The sequence below is a fragment of the Anguilla rostrata genome, chromosome 12, assembly GCF_018555375.3.
Source record: "Anguilla rostrata isolate EN2019 chromosome 12, ASM1855537v3, whole genome shotgun sequence".
In the NCBI taxonomy this organism is placed as follows: domain Eukaryota; kingdom Metazoa; phylum Chordata; class Actinopteri; order Anguilliformes; family Anguillidae; genus Anguilla; species Anguilla rostrata.
In genome coordinates this window covers 15,013,028-15,023,833 of record NC_057944.1, presented here as the reverse complement: position 1 = coordinate 15,023,833, position 10,806 = coordinate 15,013,028, and the positions used below count along the sequence as shown (strand labels likewise).

Genomic DNA, 10,806 nt, shown 5'->3' with positions numbered 1-10,806 from the left:
TAAACACATTGCTTTCATTGACCCAGGTTCAGCCTTTTAATTTAAACACACTGCTTTCATTCACTCAATTACATGGTGCTTTCTCAAGGAAACTACATTCCTCTGTCTCCACTACACTTGAGACACTGCATTATAGTGCAGGCCAGTGTGTATATCAGTGCTACTGCGCATACAAGTGTGTAGATCAGGGTGGTACAGCACAAGCCAGTGTGTTTATCACCATGGTACTGTACACACCAGTGTGTATATCACAGCGTTACCACGCACACCAGTGTGTATCACGGTGTTACAGCATACACCAGTGTGTATTTCATGGGGTTACAGTGTACACCAGTGTATGAATCATGGTGTTATGTGTACACCAGAATGGACATCTCACTGGAGATACACCCTGAGCACACAAAGGAACTTTACTCTTCCTAGGCTGCCAGCCACGGTCAGCATTGTCATAGTGCACATCCTGGCACTGAATATGACCTCATTCCAGTTAAAGGTGACAGGACTGTTTCAGGTATAGGTTATAGGACTGTTGCATGTATAGGTGACAGGGTGATTTGCAGGTTTAGGTGACAAAATTGCTGCATGCATAGGTGACAGGTTTGTTGCAGGGATACGTGACAGGTTTGTTGAAGTGCTGAGCATATTTCAAGTGGATCACATCACAGAAGCCGTGTATGCGTTTGCAGAGAGGTAGAAACCCTACGAGAATTACTTTACCTCTCAAACTCATACTGTTTGTCTCCATTCAGAGCAGTGCAAGTCTGGGAGGCAAAGCATGCAGAAGTTAATCAGGGCTTCAAATTTACCAACACTCTTTCAACACAGAACTCCTGAGAGCCCAGGGGATTCCTGGAATCGGAGATTCTCCTGAGAGAACCATCAAAGCAGCTTGCCTGGTCTTTCTCTGCTGCCTCACACAACCACACACACACACACACACAGCACTTTCTGTGTTTGGCTGTGTAAAATGAGCAGCAGCGCATGTAATGGGAAATAATTATCCGTCCGAATTACAAGCACATCCTTCTTATAAGTACGAGTTATAGATAATTACAAGCAATTGATGTCTTTAATTAGATTTTAATTGGGTACTGAGGTAAATGAAGGGTAGCCTGAAGGAAGAGAACACAAAATATGGAATGATTATATTCATGTCTGCATGTGAGTGCAATGTGAAGACAGAGGTGCTGAAAGCCATTCTGGGAGCTGTAGTGAAGAACTCAAGAGACTGCCTGCAGCAGAGAGAGCTGGGAGTTGTAGTCAGAGAGCCAGGAGACAGATCTCATGTTCCAATTAACATGCCAATCCATGTTCTGATGGCACCATTATCCTTGAAGTAATGGATAAGCGTGCGTGCAGCACACCCAAAGCCTTCGAAACAGCTTTAGGCAGGTAGTGTCACAACAGATCTCACTATAACAGGGACCAGTGGGAGATGATTTCCAGAGTCAAGAAAGACACTTCATGGTCACAAGAAAAGGACTCAACCATGCATCAGCTGCTCTGCCATAAAGGAACAGAGCTCTGTCTGTTTAACCCCAGAGCTGCTTCCAGGTCTAAGTGAAATAAGGCCGTGCCATTGAGTAAAATAATGGAACTCTAAGGATGTCAGGGTTGCCAGTGAAGGCAAACTGCTGACACTGTATAAGAGAACCATGCCACCATGGCTTAGCTCCTAACCTGAATACACAGAATCAGAAACCTAATTATAACAGACAATACTGTGAGAAGATTACTGAAAAATGCCCGTTTCTCACAGTTGTTTTTATCACAGATACACAATCACTTTCTCTTAGCACTAGACAGAAGCTACTTTAAAAAGCCATGCAAGGTGAAAAAAAAAAGAAAGAACAGGCACTCCAACTCGCGTAGACTGAGACGGGAATAATGTTTCACCCTAAACTGAGGCCCTGTCCGATTACTCACTGCCATGTGATCCGGGCACCGGTAAAAACGGCTCTCACAGAGAGAATCAGGGCAGACTTTCTAAACTGTCAACCCTGTTGCAGGGGGGAGGGGGGGGGTATCCAATTGAGCGCAAAATATGATAGAATTCTCAAACTCGCTGTGATAAAGAGGAGCAGACTGCTGTAACAAACACAGACTAGCAAACAGAAATGGAGCCAGTGCAGTGGAAAAAATGCATCTGGACGCACAACCACGTCATGGTATTCGATCACGGGAAGAGTTTTGGGGAAAGCAGACAGACAGTCCAATAGGAAGACATTTGTAATGGAAGAAAAGTATAAGAAGTGAATGTGAAGAGGGGGTTGATTCATATACTACTGAGGACTATCTTTGGGGCAGGTTCCTGGCAGGGCTGCAATAACAGGACATTATAATAGGACTGCTGGTTCTCTGGTATGTGAAGACCTGGCAGACGTTTTAAATGGGAAAAGTTATTTTCCCATTTAAATAGGTTCTGAGGAGTCATTCTATAACATTCAGTCAGTTATACAACAGAGTGTATCTGTCAACAAACACACACGAACCAAAGACTGCAACCCAGGTGTTTATGTGTACCTGCAGTTTGTGCATCTGTCTGTCTGTCTGTGTGTGTGTGTGTGTGTGTCTGTGTGCATGGCCACACATATGTGCGAGTAAACGTATGTAAGCTTATAGAAGTAGTGGCATAGCAATGCTGTGATCGGGGCCATGTGTTAAAGCCTGTCAGCATTGTGCTGAGATTACATATGAAAACAACATATGAATTAAACATAATGCAACACGGTTTCACCATACTGTCTCTCGCACCACATCCGCAGTCCACAGCAGGTTTATATATCATACAGGAAGCTTGTCATTGCCTTGGGGGGAGATGAGCAGTGATGCTGTTTGGCTGCAGGCGAAGTTACAGTCAATCCAATAAAAGTCTAAAATGTCCCTTTTGCCTTTTCTTTATTGTTTTTCATTTACCTTTGCTTTCCTCCATAATTGCACCGTCTTCAGCAAGCTCTTTAATATTTAATTCTGCAGATGAAGTGTTTTGTGGACTGAGACACTGTGCCAGACAGCAGGGAGAGAGAGGCAAAGGAAGGGCAAATGAAGGTAAGGGAGATGGGAGATTGGGATGTTTTTCTTAAGACATTGAGCAGATATCCAAGACTGAAGGCCCCATTGGACAGAAAAGGCACACACTGCAGGCATCAACCACATGGCTGGCCTTACCTTCTGCATTTTTGTAGTTAGGATTGTGATACTGCGATAGGGGGTATGTGCAATATAGCGGGTGTTCCTGCCCTTAGAAGTGCGTTATTGTAGGCAGTGTGTTCCTGCTTTTACGTAAGAGTGCGTTATTGTAGGCAGTGTGTCCCTGCTTTTACGTAAGAGAGCATTATTGTAGATAGTGTGTTCCTGCTTTTAGAAGTGCACTATTGTAGAGCCTTCTTTTAAGTGTACGCACTATACACAGAGTTCCTGCTTTTAAGAGTGCGTTATTGTAGGCAGTGTGCTCCTGCTTTTAGGTGTTATTGTACAAAGTGTGTTACTGCTGACTTAGTCTGTTACTTTACCTGCCTTAGCCCCTCTCTGGTGTTCTGCATGATCCTCAAGGCGTAGTTGGAACGCTGGCCTTTGCTGTTGAATTCAATGTGCCCGGTTAGACCTTCCAATTCTACCTATCCAAGAGACACAAACACATGCCATTAGGACATTCCCCCCTGTGGGCAATCTGGGAACAGTTTCACAAGCAGGGTGTGGTCCTCCATATCGCTGTGTCACTGTACATGTGAACACTATGCAAATACTGCGCAACAGTTTCACGAAAACCTCTTTGATATTAACTTAAATGCTGGGTTATTCATAAAAGCAGTGAGTTGCATATGGGAATCAATAGTTACACAACAAAAGTGTTTATTCAAAAGACAGTATCCAAATTATTACCGCAGTGTTAGTTCATCAATGCTTGACTCTTCATGGAACATTAAGCAGACTCCAACAACCATTGAATGATATAAGACCATTCTTGATATTAGGGTAGGATCCATATCAAGTGCTGACTGTCGCAAACAAAACAAGGAGATTGAAATAAAACTAAAATTCTAAACCATGGAACCAATCTTATTAAGAGAAGTGGTGCTTGCAATCTCTTTCAAATTATTCAGGAAAATAAGTAGAGCCTCTATTTTAGAGTGTTCCATAGCGACTTAATTACAAATTATAATTTTAGCGTTCAATGTCATAACGTCTCGTAAGAAAAAAAAAACATTTCCCATTTCTGTTCTTAAGCGATGCAAATCAAAGTAAGAACACTGCAAATAATCAACCACCCTTAAATCCCGCTGTATAAAAGCAGACATTTTCAAATTGATACACATGCTGTTTTTACCATTGTGGTTTAATTTTATGAATCATGTTAATGACGAGATTAGAGTGTAGTGGCTGGTGGAAATACAGGCTTTCATGATAGTACAACAAAAAAAAAAGAAAATTACCTAGTAAATGATGGTCTTGAATGAGAATAAGCTCTAACAGGATTCTATCAGAATGTATCACAGTGGAAACACGGATTGCGGATTCATGAATAACCCTTTATACCACTGACCAGGACTCCAATTAGGTTTAGATTTATTACGATACTTCATAAGTTTTTATTAACGTTATTAATTCATGATTATGTTGGTAAACACAGGGTTAATTTGGGCTGTGAGGCTATGTTTATGAATTATACATACATTTTACACATACCGTAAAAATATTTTGCGCCTACAAAGGTACACACGTATCATCGTAGAATTAATGCCCAAACCAGTGTGCCTTCCAATTAGTTAGCACTATCAACACACTGATATTGCACAATTTGATACTAAATGATACCAAGCAGGTGCGTTACTGAACAGGATGGATTGGTTTCACTTCCTGTAAAGGTATTTGACCACTTTCCACAAATGTTCCAGAACCTTCCAAGATGCAAATATCTTCAAGAGTTTTCAAGGATTTTTCGAGTACCACGGGAACACTTTCCGACAGTCTTGAGGACCAGGGCGAAGCAACGGTAACCATGGTTACGGGCGTAGAGAGCCGGAACACTTACCATCCTCAGGTAATTCATCAGGCTGGTTCCGTGCTCCCAGATCTTGGAGGACTTGCAGGAGAGCTGCGTGGCTCCCACGTTCTGGCTGCGGTTCAGCTCCTGCACGGCGGCAACCACCGTGTGAACCGCGTCGTACAGCAGGGCGGAGGAGAGCTGAGGGGAGGGAGCGGGGCTACGTCACTCACAGACACGTCCCATTAGACTAGCTGTACGCACGTTAGCTTATTAGCAGTGGCCGAGTATCCTGTTAGATAACTAAAGCATTGAGTAGTTGATGGGAAGAGGGGGAGGGGGAGGGGGGGTTGGGGTCAGACTCCACTAAACACAGCGGGGAGAGTTTTGGTGCGGAAAGCTGAACTGGAGGCCACGTTGAAGATAGTCCTCAAAAAATCAGGGCATATGTCGCAGATATTCAACATGATTAACTGAATTTAATTAGAACAAAGATGATTTCCCACTGGGCTTGTATAACAGGATAGAATAGATTATAAAACACATAATAAAGACATAATTGGTTCCAACCAGAGATCCTTGCCCCTGAGTATTACAGACATGGGGCTATGAACCTTTATTTGTGTTTACGATTCCAAGCTATAACTCAAAAGGTCATCCAAATGTGTAAAAGTGAGAAAGTAACATTGACAGTAATTATAAGCTCACAGGGACACAGCACAGCGTGGGACCATGTAGTACCAACAGGGTGAAACATCAACGCCAGCCAAATGTACTTTTATAAGGCTATTTTAATTGACTAAAGTAGACCATACCCATTCACTATGGCTGCTCCTTTATAATTCTGCTTTATAGCCATACAATCATACATAATGGCCTATTACTTATCTTCCTTTGCTGGTTTGTTCAACTTTAAATACACCAGAGAAAAGCACATTGTTTTCTTTTTTTGGCAACTATTCAGCAAGTTCCTGTCAGGGTCAAAGCAGAGATTTTCTCTCTTATAAATGCCTCTCAAAACATCCTTTAATTCAGGGATGACCTCATTAGAGGGAAAGGCCATTTGAGAGACACAGATGGCCCTCATAAGCATCTCATATTGATTTTTCAAATTCTCCATTAAAGACTTCATTACAATGAAAAAATTCAATGAATGGCATTCATGATTTGCCACTTACTGCCAGTCAGTGCACAAAAAACATGTCAGGTGACTCGGGCATTTGACCCATTTGGCAAAGCCCATCTCTCTATTGCCCATGAATTTCAGTTAGATAAGAGTGTAAAACCATCTATAGCCATGGATCTGAACAGTAATAATGACTGCAAATGCATAGACATTACAGTGCATTATATACAGTGGAAGAAAGCTGTAATTGGCTGTGAGGAGTACAGTGGCACAGTGTTAAATATGGGGAAGGCAGCGAACATGTCCAACGTGTTTCCTCAACCTCAAACATGTTCTCAATCTGGGACCTCCTGATGTCATCTCTCTGGCTCTAATTTTTGCACTGTAACATTATGTGGAGTGGAGCTTCAGCAAAACGAAAGACCAATCTGAGGTCACTCACTCGACCACAGCATCATCTCACCGGACCAGCCTCTCTCTGATTGGGTAATCCTCTCTTCTGAATTCACTTGCACCTGTTTCAACCTCGCTTGAGTGAGCACTACGGTCTCAGATCAAATCAGACTTGAACCAGTGCCGACGGTGGCCAGCAGCCCCACAGGGGAGGCACATAATTGGCTTCACTTTACTCAGGGATATGGGGGAATACAGTTGGTAGGGATAGCCAGCATTGTTCAATGCTTGAGCGACCATCATAGCTGGGCTTAGACGGTTCTGATGGTCAACTCACCGGTGCCCCAGCAAAGGGGGCGTGGTCACAGTTCTCCTGCCAGGACCGGTTGAGACTGAGTAGAAAGTCCTGGAAGAAGGGGTGTGTGCGGTTGAAGACAGAAAAACCAACAATGTTGACATGCTGGTCGGCCACATCGTCCAATCGCAGCAGGGAGAACTCCTACAAAGGGGAGGAGTCAGCACATCAGTATCAGAGTAAGGACTACATCTAAGAGGTTATATTCTACTCAAAGTTACAGACACATCAAAATGAATTTGAAAAAATGTCCATTTGGAAAACCACAACCTAAAATGAAGAATAACATGAAGTTGTCAGAACATTGGAGTATGGAGACAGGAAGTGAACTGATGCTGTAGTTTATATTCTATACCACAGACTGAAAATCAAAGCTGGCAGTTTTCTCCTCTCAACACTCATTTAAAAATGATTTTCAGAGAGCTGTGTTGATACAAAATGAGAATTTTATCACAGTCAAAATCAGTGTGACTGAAACCATCACATTCAGAACAACAGTGTTACTGATATATATGCACTCAGGACAACAGTGTTACTAAAATCACCACATTCAGAATAACAGCGTTACATCACCACAATGCAGTATATTGACCACTTCGTACTGACAGCTCTGCACTGTAGTCTTTTAGCACTCCCCTTACTGCCCTGCAGAACGTGAATTGCACTGTGCTGACCACTCTAACACTCTTAATAGTTTAATAGTCATTGTGTATCCACACACTATTGAAAAGAAATTGGTTAGCACTCAAAAAATGGCTACAAAGCTTAAAAAAGAAAGTAATTATTTATTTTTTGATTCGTTTTCTTCAATGCAGAATCATGCACAAATGTTTTGGCATGTTGCCTTCTTAGTGTGAAGGCAACATGCCAAAACGTTTGTGCATGATTCTGCATTGACGAAAACTAATAAAAAAATAAATAATGACATTTTTTGAAGATTTGTAGCCTTTTTTGGAGTGCGAACCAATTTCTTTTCAATTGACGATATTTCACTGGTTTCAACGCATCAAACAAATGAAAACGGGTGAGCGCGGTGATTTTTCTTGCTATGAACTGTATCCACACACTATCCCAGATGGAGCCTATTTCTGTAATTAGTCTGTAAGTGAAGCTTAATAGATCATTAAAGAAAAGGAAAGGGTGCCCGCAGTCAAACACATCAAACAGGTCACCTAACATCAACCGGCTCTCTCTGTCTTGCTCTCTCTGATTCTTTCTATCTCTCTCACACAAACACACACACACAACAGCAGGTTGTACACAGACACATCTGTGTGCGCATACTTAAATCTGCATACACACAAACACAAAACGCTGCATACACACAAACACACTTTTTCATGCACAATACATTAAAACATGTAGCTTCTAAAACCATTTAGCAAGTGTGAAAGTGGGTCTATATTTAGGCTCCTTGCTACTCAGTGATCCAAGAGAGTGGAGCCTGCCACACTGCAGGACAGCGCATGGAGGTGCAGCGGCCCACTCCAGCGAATCACAGCAGTGACTGCTGGACGTAAACACAGCTGGATGCGGTATTTGCAGCATTAGCAGGGACGGTGGAATAATGAGCTCCCCAGAGAAAGACTGCATGCTCCCGGGCTGTGAGCTACCCTGACCCTGCCAGGGGCTTTACACTCCTGGCACGGGTCCTGAATGTGGTTTAAACCACCCTGGGGCCCAGGGCCCAGAGGCAGGGCCTTCACCCTATCAGCTGCAGTTCAAAAACAGGCCAAGGTAATGCTTTTTTAATATGCCTGTTTTACACACCCTGAGAGAGATGACAATCACCAGTGCCCACTGTCTGCACTTGTGTGTTTTTTTTCTTCAGTAAATGGGTAAGAGCCTTTGTTTCTAATTTTAAATTTGGTGAATTTAGGTGCTGGCCATCATGAGCTGAAAATCAACTTGCTCAAACAATGCTTCACTTTTTTTTTGAGTCAAACCATTGCTGCATCTATGCAAGTGTTCACTTCAGACCTGCTGATAACCTGAACCCAACCCAAACAGACTTGAGATAACTAGGTCTACACTTTGAACAGACTCGAGAGTAACTAGACCTGTTCCATATAAATTTGGCCAGGGCCAGATCCGGTGCAACCCAACCTAAGAAAGAAATGCAGTAGGCCATGTGCTGACAAATAATTTAATGCTTAACTTGAGTAGGCCCACATAGTCTACAAATAACTGAGCCCAAATTTTAAACATTTGAATAGGAGTTTTTGAATAATCGAAAACTCTTCCTTTATTTTTTAAAATATTTAATTAACTAAAAAGCAGCAGGCAAGTGACAAAAGAATTAGACTAAAGTTATCAAAGGCGAGGCAGTCAAATTAAGAGAGCAGGCCATCAAAAATATATATAAACAAAAGTTTGAAAATATTACAGGCTGCTGTTTAGGTTACCCAATTTTTTCTGTCCTTGTTAACAACGATCATAGAACTACTCCATACAGACGAGTGACCTGCTGGCTTTCGCTCCTTTTGTTCTCCCTCAGCTAATTTGTTCAATGAAAAATGGTTTCGTATTGATTTCATTTACCACTCTGTTAACCTCACCTACATAGGCTGTGTCAATGGAGCCAGCCAGCCGTTGATTGTGACAGGCTGACAGGCAGAAACAAGCATTACACACATTATTCCCATGAATATGGTGTAGCTGAGTTCAGATAAAATGAGGAGGAAGTTCAATGCGATCACAAAAGTTTTCTTTAGCAAAATAAAACAAGCAGCGGTGGAATCCTCCCGGGTCATCTCAGACCCCTCAGCTGTAACTGAACATGCCAGCGGCCTGTGGCAATTCTAAGGGACCCATCCCCTACCTGAGAGACTAGTTTGAGTTTTATACCCGGACCAGATTGGGTTCCTGGTCAGATGCATCATACGGGAGACGTGTAAAGCCCTCTACCTGAAAGACCTGACACTCCTGTGGCACAGTGTCAGGTGGAACCACCGTGGGTGGCAGCGACTGAACTAGAAAACTAGTGGATTCTAGAAATGGCCTTAGGCTATTTCATTTCTCTGAATCCAAGAAAAACAAAAAACAGTCACGGAAACAAATATCCCAAGTCTGGGTGCTAAAAACCCCCCCCCCCAAAAAAACAACAACAAAGCATGTCCTCTGGCAGTGGCAGAGAAGATAAGCTTTCAGTGAGACTAGAGCAGAGATCACAAACTGAAATCCTGGAGGGCTGCGGTGTCTGCTGCTTTTTGATGTGTTCCTGCATTTAAGTGCTTAATTTAGGTAGTCAACTGGCTAAAGCCTGTGTACCTTATCAGCAAGGCCTAAAGGCCACTGATTGAAAAGAAACCACAAAAAGCAGCAGAGACTGCAGCCCTCTAGGACTGGAGTTTCAGACTCCTGGTCTAGAGGGCTGGAGAACACACAACACACAGCAGCAGTGTCCCAGAAGGCCTCTCTCCCCAGGCACAAAGGGGAGGGGGAGGGGGCGTGTGCCTTTATAGCAAGCTTAAAGGCAACGGGCAGCACCTGAGCTGATTACTGATCAGCCCTGCCGACAGACATCCTGTAGGCCTCCCCAGCTGTGGCAGGGAACGGTCACATTTGACAGCACCCAAAGAGGAGGTCAGTTAGGATGCTCTCAAATTCGGACAGAAACTGTTCTATTCTGAATTCTGAAATTTTAAATGTTCATGATATTAGTACATTGTAAATTTGATTATTTGTTCCAAAATTTCAAAACAAAATACTGTCACATAAATGAAATTATTCCTTTAGCATAAATTCACAAGTTAATTTATGCAATACTAGGATCTCAAATAATTAAAAAAAAAAACAGTTTACTTTAAATAGTGTATTTCAGAGCCAACTAGAGCAGTTTTAAATTATATAGCAGCCCAACATAAGGCAACAACCCCAGTACAGTACTGAAGAGTTCTGAAGCCTTTTAATTACTGCTTTTGTGGAAAATTGGAGCAAAATAATAGA

The 10,806-nt window shown here is 42.5% G+C and overlaps 1 protein-coding gene across 14 annotated transcripts in view; it reads right to left on the bottom strand.

Moving 5' to 3' along the window:
* Nucleotides 1–10,806, bottom strand: part of grik4 (glutamate receptor, ionotropic, kainate 4) — a 201,893-nt gene that overhangs the window by 22,799 nt on the left and 168,288 nt on the right. For all 14 annotated transcript variants that reach the window (XM_064301393.1, XM_064301394.1, XM_064301383.1 and 11 more), the window contains 3 exons: nt 6,841–7,002; nt 5,033–5,185; nt 3,513–3,617 (listed from right to left, as the gene is read on the bottom strand). In XM_064301393.1, the coding sequence (XP_064157463.1) occupies nt 3,513–3,617; nt 5,033–5,185; nt 6,841–7,002 (420 nt within the window). The remainder of the gene's footprint in view (nt 1–3,512; nt 3,618–5,032; nt 5,186–6,840; nt 7,003–10,806) is intronic.